Below are 11,124 nucleotides of genomic sequence, written 5' to 3'. Positions count from 1 at the left end.
CCTTAATAAAGTTAGGTTTTAAAGTTGAATCTTTTAGTTGATGGAGGCATGCTTCAAAATACTAAAGTTCTTTTTCTTGGTTAATAGTTCCCCAAAGAGTTTCTTTAGTACTTTCGGAGGTCTAAGACAAGGTCACACTATATCCCCTTATCTTTTTATCATTTTGGCTAATGTTCTTGATAGAAATATTAGTAGGATGTTGGCTATTGGTTCCATTAAAGCCCTCAAATCTTTATCCACCATTGATATTGTCACCCACAAACAATTTATGGCTGACATCCTACCAACAAGAGAGGCTACTATAGTGGAAGGGAAAGCCTAAATGTAAATTATAGGGGATTACGCCCTTTCTTCTGGTCAATGATTTAATTTTTTGAAAGTTTCTTTTTACATTTTAAGCACTCTTGAAAAGCTTCAAAATTGGATTGATATGATTATTGGTTTCTAGATTGCCCTTCTTCATCTCATTTATCTTGGTATTCCTATAACTATAATCAAAGTAGACAATGTTTTTTGGGTAATTTTTCTAGAGAGGATTGAGTTCAAACTGGTGGCATCGAATGAAGCTTTTCTAAGTAATTCTAGGAAATTTCAAATTCTCACATCGGTCCTTCAAAGATCGACTGAGCATTTGATGTCTCTCCCCCATATGCCTATTGGGTGAATTAAAAATCTAGATTATATCAAAAGAAGGTTCCTGGGATTTTTTGAGGAAAATAAAACACTCTCATCTATCAACTTGGATATAGTCTATTCCCCTAAAGATAAAGTTGATCTTAATGTTAGGAATTCTCATCTCATGAGTGTAACCTTCATCTCAAAAATTGGATAAAGTGTTATTAGGTTGGATTTAGATTATCCTAAGATATTAAGAGCCAAGTATGTTAATAATGGGAGTGATACCATCCTACTTAAAAACCCTTCATTCAAGGGTTGCTAATCTAGAGTAACTTGAATAAGACAATTCCTGTACTATCTAAAGGTACATCTTGTCTTGTTAAAAATGGGGCTACTATTAATTTTTGTGAGGGAACCTTGGAGGATATTTTTTCCTTGGATTTCAATCCATTTTTCTTATATATAAAGATGATTCTAAATTTATGGTTGGGTTTCAAGGTTAAAAACTAATGGGAGAGTGTGGGTAATGGTATTAATGGAATATTAACATTAACTGGTTTGAGGTGAGTTTCAAGCCCATTGCCTCTAAAATCCCTAAACATATTAACACCTTATTATTTGTAAGATCATCACAACCCTTTGTTTTGAAGATCTTAGTCTAGGAACTACTCTATTAAAATGGTCTTTGACCTATTATCTCCTAACTAGCTCAATACATTTTATTAGAGAATCTAGAATAATATGGCTATCCATAAAATAAGATTTTTTTGATTGGATAGTCTATCATAAAAATGATTCTCACTTTGGATAATATTAAAAAGAGAGGAATTGATCTAGCCAATTATTTTTTTCTATGTGAAAAAGAAGTAGAAACTATTGATCATATTTGTTTCTCTTGCCCATTCACCCAGAAAGTTAGAAGATGCACTAGTTGCCTATTCAATTTGCACTACTAATGGAAAAAGGATCCTATGAATGTGGTCAAAACTTGCAAGCCACATTTCTCTCATCCTTCTATAATAAAGCTCTAGTATAAATCCCTTCTTTATAATAGTTAGTTCCCTTGGAAGGAACATAACAACAAGATCTTAAGGAATAAAACAAAAATGTCAAGTCTAGGTTTTTGGACCTTAGTTAAAGTGTAAAGGAAAAGTTGGAGAGACTTAATTCCACTAATCACTTCCCTAATATTTATTCCTTTTCTTGAGATGTGGGTCAGCTTTGGGGACTAATGGAAAACTTAATTTTTAAAAAGTAACCTACCCATTTCATTTGAAGGAACACAAAATGGAGCAACATAAATTCAAATTTTAAAAATGAATTTATGTCCTTTAGGGCCAACCTTAATGAAGAAAATAATACATTTATAATTCTCATCCAAAAGGTTTCTGATGCTAAGAATATGAAGGATTTATGGCCTATTATTTTAGGTAATACTATCTATAAGATTTTCTCAATTTTTGGCCTTTCACATTAAACCATTCTTGAATCATATAATCCACCCTCAGTTGAAACATTTTTTCTTGGTAGGAAAATAATGTATGCTATCCTCACAAGTCATGAAGTTATCCACTAAATAGATAATGAGTAAAAGGAAAGTATGATTTTCAAGTTAGACATCTCCAAAGACTATAACATAGTCTCATGGGACTTTCTCATTAAGGTCCTCAAGAAAGTTTAGCTTAAAGTCAAAGTCCTTCATTTGATGACTCTTTATCCCCTTATCTCTTTATCACTTTGGATGATGTTCTTGGGAGGAATCTTAGCAAGATGTTGGCTACTTGTTACATTAAAGGCTTTAGAATTTCCTCCCCACTCCTATTGTCTCCCATGAGAAATTTGTGGGTGACATGTTGCTACTGGAAAAATCTACTATTGTGGAAGTACAAGCCTAGAAGTACATTATAGGGGAGTATGCCCTTTCTTTTGGTCAAAGATTAAATCTTTCAAAAAGTGTTCTTTACTTTTTTAGTTCTCTTGACAAGATTCAAAATTAGATTGCTATGATCATTGGTTCCTAGATTACTCATATTCACGTCATTTTTCTTTGTATGACTTTAACTATGATCAAAGTGGAAAATGGTGTCTGGCTGACTTTATTGGATAGGATTTAGTTGAAATTGGTGGTTTGGAAATGAGCTCTTATAAGTGATGTTGGGAAACTTTGAATGCTCATTGTGGTCCTCCAAATCTCAACTCAGTATATGATGGATTTCTTCCATATGCCTAATTTGTGGATACAAAATCTGGATTCTATCAAAAGAAGGTTCTCATGGGCTAGTTTTGTAGAAAAAAAGTGGCTCTCACTTGTCAATTGGGATACGATTTGTTCCACTGAATATCAAATTGGTGTTAATACTAGGGATTCCCATCTCATGAATGTATATTTCATCTCAAAATTTGGATAGAGTATTATAGGGTCATATTTGGATTGGGTTAACATCTTAAGTGCTAATTATCTTAATAATAGGAGTGGGATTATCCAACTTAAGAACCCTCTTATTCAAGGGTCAATAATCTAGAATAACTTGAAGAAGACAATCCCTCACCTATCTCAAGGTACTTCTTAGCTAGTTGAATATGGAGCTATAGTTGATTTCTAAGATGACACTTGGTACAATATGCGTTCCTTGGATTTCCATCTATTTTTCCTATCTCATAGAGCATTCCAACTATGCAGTCAAGTTTTAAGATTGGGGACCAATGTGAGAGAATATATTAAATAGGATTAATAGAATATTGAGATCAACTTGTTTGAGCTTGGCTTGAAGCCCATTACCTCTAAAATACTCAAACATCTTAACACATTCAGATTTTATAGTCTAGATCATTACAATGCTTTGATTTGAAGAACTCTTAGTCTAGGGACTACTCTATTAAAATAAGTGTTAACTCGTTGTCTCCTAACTAGCTTGGTATGTTTGTTTGGAATAGAGTTTGGAATAATAATGTTTTCCATAAATTCAAATTTTTCAATTGGATAGTTTATCATTAAAAAATTCTCACTTTGGATAATATTCAAAAGATAGGCATTCATCTTGCCAATTGTTGTCTTCTATGTGAAAAAGAAGCATATACTATTGATCATATTCTTTTCTCTTTCTCATTCACCTAGAAAGTTAGAAAAAGCATTTGTTTGTTGAGTTTGTACATTGGTGTTGGAAAATTGATCCTAAGAAAGTGGTAAACTCTTGGAAGTCCCTTTCTCTCATCCTTCTATAGAAAATATCTAGTGGAAATCCCATCTTTACAATTGTTAGTTCCTTTAGATGTAACATAAAAACATGATCTTCAAGGATAAAAGAAAAAGAGCCAAGTCTACATGTTTTTGGTTCTTATTCATAATAGAAAGAAATATTTGAAGAGTTTTAATCCAACATATCATTACCCCCCAACTTATATTCCTTTATTTGAGAAGTGGGTCACCTTTGGGGGCTGAAGGAAAACTTGAACTTAAAAAAACTAAACAACCACTATGATTTGAAAGAATATAGAATAAGAGTTTGAGAAGATTTACGAGGGATTTGTAATTTTGAAATATACTTTGTCCATGATAGCAGAAACATATAAAGTAATTTGACATTATTGCAATAAGATCATACATTTATTATTAATGAATTATTCTTTTTATGGAGTCCATTTCTTGTGACCTTTTATTAAGTTGGGTTGTTCCCTAGGTTGGGTTATTTAGCTTCCATGTGAAACTAAAAGACTGGTATTTGTTTCTTATTCAAAGTAATTTGACATTATTGAATGAGATCATGTATTTATGATTAAGGAATTATTCCTTTTATGGGGTCCATTTCTTGTGACCTCTTATTAAGTTGGGTTGTGCCCTAGTTTGGGTTATTTAACTTCCATGTGAAACTAGAAAAGTGGTGTTTGCTTCTTATTTCCCTGAATTTTTGGATAAAAGCCAAAGTCTTTAAGTGGTGTAGGTAGTTGTGTGCTGAGGAAAAGGTCATAGGGGTGTTAGTGTGAGCCATTTCAAGTTGAACCTGATGAATGGGAAGCATATTAGAATGATAAGGAGTTGTGAGAAATTCTTAAGCATGGAAGGATTATAAAACATGTCATACGAATGAAGGGTTAAAAACCCAAGATCTCACACAAGATAGTAGAATCATGGAATGTTGGTAAGATTATTGTGGGTTATGTTTCTTCTATTTTGATACTATATTTGATCTTTGGCCATTTTTGAGTTGGGTACGGAAGGTGTGAAGATTCTATAGAATACAAAGATGTAATTCAAGGAGGGTCTAAAGAATTTTTTGGATCCAAGTGAGAAAATTGCTAGAATGCATTCTGCGTTTAACAAAGAATTCATTAAAGGGGTATGGTAAAGTGTGGTGAAAGTGTTCACTCAATTCAGCACTTGTGAATGGAGGTATAAAATGTTTCATTCTCTCCCATTTCCTATTCTTAATCATTTTTCAAGGAATGATTTTATTTGTTTTCTTTTTTGGGTGTATTTCTCACTTTCCATTTCAATGGAAAAATGCAAGAAAAATGGTTATCTTCCCAAACACCAAGGGCTTGTATTTTGGCTTTATGAGTACCATAGGATTCTGGTCCCTTGGACCTCCCCTCAACTTGTGATATAGGTTTAATAATTAGGTATTCTCTACCATCTCTTCCTTGTCAAAGCAATCTTATACTCCTAATACTCCTAATACCACCTCTAGTTCAACTATTAGGATTCCCTTCCCCCACAAAAAAACTAAAGAAAAGAAAGATGATCTCCCCAGGAATTGGGAAGAAATTGTGAAAATTTTAGAGGACTTTGAAAAAGGCTCTTTCTCAGCCATGATGATTGAATAGACCCTATTGAACTCTTTCATATTTTTAACTCCCCTTTCCATAGGCTCTATGATGTACCCTCCTTCACCAATCATTTATTTAAGTTATCTAGGTGACCCTCAATTATCTCAAGAAAACTCTTCAGGCCTAGTTTCGGAGAAGGGATTTTCAGATTTGGAAATGCTCACCCTTCATTTGATAGAGCTAGGATTATTTTACAATACGGTGAAAGAGTTGGCAATATGACTTCTATTCAAGATGAATATTACATGTAGGAAAATTAACAATATGGAAGCCATTGGTGAGGAAAAATGGAACTCTGTTGAGTAGACTTTGGGCCACAAGGATGAAGTGTGGTGGTAAGTGGATCAGGAGCTAGATGATAAATTGCAAAATTAGGAACCACAATTTGTATTGCATACAACAACACCTCACATGTATTAATCATGAAGAAATAGGTATCTATGGAGAGGTGGAGACTAAAAGATAAATAGATATAGATTAAGACTGAGGGAGGCAAACTAAGTATGGTCCTGATGGCGCACAAGTGAAACGTATTGTTTCACTAAATGAATGGATAGATATACAAAATCGAACATAAATAAAAGAATTTGGATGTAGATAGGGAGAGCTGAAAGGTGAAGAAAGAGATAAGATTAAATAGAGATATGATGGGAGAACGGAGTGTCTATTTGTTTGAGTAAAAAATATTTCACATTGACATAAATGTGGATATCATTTGTAGAAGAATGCACAACACTTGATTACAATCTATGATTGGCTATTGTTTTAGCCATAAATAGTAGCTAAAAATTAGTCATTTAAAGTCTCTTTTCATGGAAAGAGGACTTTCTTCTTCACTATCTGATGTTTAATGTGAAATATCCTTACCAAAGTAATAAAAATGTTCTTTTAAGTATAATGTATGTTGTTAGGATGAGAATTAACCTAAGTATGTTTTAAATATCAAAATACATAAGTTTTGCAAATCGTATAAATATTTCCTTTTGTACTGAGCCCAAATTCCTATGTTTTTTAAATTAGCACTTAAAATTAATAAATTGGAAAGAAAGGGAGAAGGGTGTGGGGAGTAAAGATTATGACCAGTTATTATGTATGTTTGTAGAATAAGAATTAACCTTAATATATTTTAAATATCAAAATGAATAAGGTTTGGAAATTTTATCATATTTATTTTTGTATTGAACTCTGATTCCCATCTCTTTAAATCGATACTAAAATCATACAAATTAGAATAGGTAAAAGAAAAGGATGTGGGTAAACATTATGACCAAGATTTTCACATCACTAAGACAACATCATGCAATATATATATCACTCAGTGCAAGTGCAAGGAATAAGTAAATTTTTCCCTAGTTTATGACTTGACATAGTCATAAAGTCCATTCCAAAGATCTTCTCACTGAGATGTATTTTATGAGAATTGAAACTAAGAAAAAGAGGTAGAGAATGCAAGATGCATAGACTAAACACAACATAACTAATATGGAAGAATACACTAATGACAAGGATTAATGTTTTCGATGGTTTTTCATTGTCAGAAATCAACATTCATGGAAGCTTATTATTGTCGATGCGGCATTCAGTATGTGACACATGCACCATTTGCGGATGGCTTAAGCATCACACACTAAGCTTCATTCCAACACTAAAAGTGTTAAACCGTCAAAGGATGGCTTAAACATCACACACTAAGCTTCTATAGTTTGCGTATGTATCTCATTATGTCTATCTGCGACAAATAATGCCACTACCACCCGGTTGACCAGCACAGTTGAGGTCGAGTATGGACAAGTGCTTCTTCTTCTCTTCTTCTCCCCCTCCTCCTAATCGAGAAACTTCGCAGTCGGCGGCGAACAGGTTGCTACTCAGATACTTCGCTTCGCCTCCCATCACTGGCATTGGCAGCCCAACGTTGATGGGGCTTCTGTGGTCTGCAGCGTATGTCTGCCCAAGAACTCCAGCCACATGGGGGCTCAGGGAATAGAATTTAAAGCTCAGCTCCAGATGTGCAAAGCAGTCGTCAGAGATAATTCCGTACTTGTGCACCCGAGATTCCTCTGGACTGATGGGCACAACCTGTGCACTGATCCTAAACTTGTCCTCTACTTCACCACTCATCTCGTTGTTAGGGTTTTGGCGAGTGATATTCATTTTCAAGGGGGAGAAAGATAGAGAAGCTCCCTCTTCTTGGGGTAGCAGAATGGATTTGCCATCCACAGCAATGTCCAGCTGGTCGATGGAATCGTCCCACGTGGCCACGTTCTTGGCTCCGAGGAAGAGGTGGTGAGTTCCATGGAAAATAACTCCGATGGACTTGACCCACGTGAAGTCTCTTCGCATGCCCTCTCCCCTCTTTCCGACGAAGTGGGCATTGATGTGAAGGTCCGAGTCAGAAACCAAACAGAAGTGCTGATCTTTCTTGTCGTGAAAATAGAACATGATGCCATCTCCTCCAATGAAGCGAGGATCCTGGCATACACCGCCCGGCTTATCACAGCCTTCAACAACACAACACATTATTTTCTCGGGTTAATCCGGCACAAAACCTTATAAATACTGATAACTACGCAGAATAATTCATTAGTAGTCACACTTACTGCACACTGCCTTGCAGGTTTGGCAGTCCGCCTGGCAGGTTTCCTCACACTGCTCGGGACAGAGAAGTATCCGTCCAAAACACAGTGGGAATCTCCGATTTCAGCAAATGGTCACATCTGCGGATGTTTGGTTGGTATTCAGGAGCGCCACGACAATGCCAACTGCACCAATCAGAGTTTTTCCACTAGTACTCATGATTCTTCTCATGCTTTAACACAGGCCCAAAGCTTCCTTTGGTGTTCATTTTGCTTCCCACAGCCTCGCCTTTTATAGTATGCATGGCGCATTCCTTCATCCGCTGATACGTTACACCTACATCGTGCAACATTGTGTACCCTGCCAACCCGCGGGGTTTTGGCTTCCCTTTATACCCAGCTGCCTGCCGAAAACTTGCAAAGAGAAAATAGAAAATTATATTAATCATAAACGCCTTAGACTCTCTTGGCTGTTCTTATCCGCTATCCTTTCTGTTTCACTTTATTAAAATACGCCTTAAACAATCGTGCCTTGTTCTTAACCACTCTGCATCCCGCAAACAGGCTGTTTTAAATTTTTCCTTCACAGCTTAACATATGTATCATCGTCTATTGCCTGCAAAGCCAAAATAATTAATTTAAAAGATAAAATAGAATTGCCTAAAATCAGGAAGAGAGCACGCACGACATTTTAAATTTTTTTAGTTGTACTATATATGCATTATTGTTCTAATCTTGTTCCGTTTCTAAACTAACTAATACTATTTTATGTTGTTCAAATACTATATTTCCTTAACATATTTTAAAAATTATAGAATCTAATTTCATTTAGATTATATGTACATGTAAATAATAATTGAGAAAATCTATTTTCTACTAGAAGTTCTGTATTTTTTGGAGGCTTCTATCCTACCCAATAAACATGTTTTTCTTATATAAGTTGTGTTTTAGTAATGGATTTAATTTCTATCATTTTTGAGATAGAAATCATTTTTCTAGGACTTGTGTTTCCCATATCATGCCCTTCGGGCTTTAGTGCCTACACCTTCTTCTAAACCTATGTATTTGACAAGGGTGGTTGCTAGTAGCTCTGGGATTTTATCTCCTAACCCGAATGACTTTACTAGAGATAGTGTTCCCCATCACCATCCCTCATGTTTTGTTATTTTAAAGAAATATGGTCTTCTTTATCAAAAGATAAGAACCCCAATTTGTTAGCTTATTTCTTATATCTCTACCTCTAGGCCAATAGGTTTAGATAATTGATATATATTATTTCTCCGATATTATTTCTCTAGTCAGGGCTTGGTCTACACACTCTACCTCCTCTTGCCTTCTATGTTAAACTTTAATTCTTCTAGATCTTCACTCTTTGGTCCCTTTGGTTGTAGCAATGGTTGAAATGTACCCTTGTTTTGGAGGTTTCTTTTTTGTTGTTTTCATGGACAATGTAGATATTGATGATATCTTACAAGTTATTGAGTGGACACATGATTCACATCCCATCTTTCTCTAACTCATGAGTGTCTTTCAAGATCCATCAATGTTTCTCATGTTTGGGTGAGATTACCTTATGTCCTCTTAAAGTTCTAGCATAATTATATCAAGGAAACTAAGGTGGATTAAGTTGTCTCTAGCAAACCCATAGGTATGAAAACCAATAACATCATTCATACATTATTTACTCATATTCTATTTGAGATTGATCTCTTAAAGGCTCTTCTGGCAAGGTTTTTCATCAAGCGAAATACTTTCCTTGGCTATAACTGCTTGAGTATGAAATATTTCCTTATAGGTGTAGAAATGCTTCACTGTATAAGATTTAGTCTCTGATTGGTCTCTAATTATTAAGTCACTCTCCTTTTTTAGACTATTTCTTTGCCTCAAAATTTAGTAATTTTCCCTGACAATTCTGACAGCTTGGAATTCTTCAATCCTAGTTTAGTTCCTAAAGGATTTTGGCAATACAAATCCACATATCTAGTAGAACACATGGATGAAAGAACCTATCAAAAAGAATTAAATACAAGAGAAGAAAAAGCTTTAGGTTTGAAAATATGCAAGATTATATTATCAGACAAAAAGAATGAGTAAAAATATACAATGGATCAATCCTTATAAAGGGAGATCATAAAACCTAAAAGGAAACCCTAGGAGATAAATGGCATTTAATAATTAAGTATTAATTACTAAATCGTAATGCATGTGCATAAAGGAAAATCTTAAGAAAAGAGTAAAGGTAATTTAATCAATGTAATTGAATTAATCCTTTTCTCTAACACTTCCCCTTAAGATTAGCAATAATGCAACTACAAATAATGCATGAAAAATTAAGAAAACTGCAATACTAAAAGCATAAATGGGTCCTAACACAACCAAATATCTAGAAAATTGAGAAATAGGGAAAACCATGTGGGAAAAACCCTACTCCAAAAAGAGATAGAAAAATGCTAAAAAAAGAAGAAGGAAGGAAGGACTCATCATTGAGATCCCCCAAGGACAAATTCCTTCACCCCACACATAAAACATAACTAAAGATACAACAGTGATACAAAAGGTTTAGTGAAGATGTTTGTAACCTACTCAGCACTAAGAACATACTCCAATCTAAGAGAGTCACCCTGAATTAAATTTTTGATGAAGTGAATATGAAGTTCAATTTGTTTGGCCTAGAGATGCTCAACTGGGTTGTAGGAAATATGTATAGCACACTGATTGTCACACCAAAGAAAGGTGGAACTATCAAGCAGAAATCCAAACTCTGTCATAAGCTACCAAAGCCATAAAATCTCCTACCTAGGTAGCACAACTTCCCTATATTTGTCCTCTATCAATGATAATGCATGAGCATGCTACTTCTTGCAAGACAATGTGATAAGACTAGAAACAAGAAAAAAAAACACAAAGCCAGAAGTAGACTTCTGATCATCAATATCACTGGCCCAATCTGATTCTTTATAACAAACAATGTGAGGATCTGCTGATGTATAGTGAATTCCATACCATGTAGTACTCTAAATGTATCTAAAAATGCATTTGGTAGCTTGCCAATGGCCCTCATGAGGATCATGGGAGAATCTAGAGATAAGGCTAATCGCAAAGGAAAGAT

The 11,124-nt window shown here is 34.7% G+C and overlaps 1 protein-coding gene across 1 annotated transcript; it reads right to left on the bottom strand.

Annotated features, from left to right (window-relative positions):
* Positions 1-7,167: 7,167 nt before the first annotated feature.
* Positions 7,168-8,705, bottom strand: LOC149558638 (uncharacterized). Its single transcript, XM_089830980.1, has 5 exons — positions 8,701-8,705; positions 8,530-8,580; positions 8,232-8,429; positions 8,040-8,131; positions 7,168-7,940 (listed from the first exon to the last, which is right to left on the bottom strand). Exons 1-5 carry the CDS (start codon positions 8,703-8,705, stop codon positions 7,168-7,170), a joined length of 1,119 nt encoding a protein of 372 aa, XP_089687106.1.
* Between the last annotated feature and the right edge of the window lie 2,419 nt (positions 8,706-11,124).

Source organism: Cupressus sempervirens, chromosome 5 (assembly GCF_028749045.1).
Source record: "Cupressus sempervirens isolate cs-2001-9-10 chromosome 5, ASM2874904v1, whole genome shotgun sequence".
Classification (NCBI taxonomy): Eukaryota; Viridiplantae; Streptophyta; class Pinopsida; order Cupressales; family Cupressaceae; genus Cupressus; species Cupressus sempervirens.
Note: the sequence above shows the minus strand (reverse complement) of the source record. Positions and strands in the feature narration are given on the sequence as shown.

What these genes read in the sequence shown, in the direction of transcription:
- LOC149558638 (XM_089830980.1), bottom strand. An exon ending in AAGGCACGATTGTTTAAGGC is followed by an intron (nt 8,430 to 8,529) that starts GTATTTTAATAA and finishes TCTCTTTGCAAG; the next exon opens with TTTTCGGCAGGCAGCTGGGT. An exon ending in AAGCATGAGAAGAATCATGA is followed by an intron (nt 8,132 to 8,231) that starts GTACTAGTGGAA and finishes CTGAAATCGGAG; the next exon opens with ATTCCCACTGTGTTTTGGAC.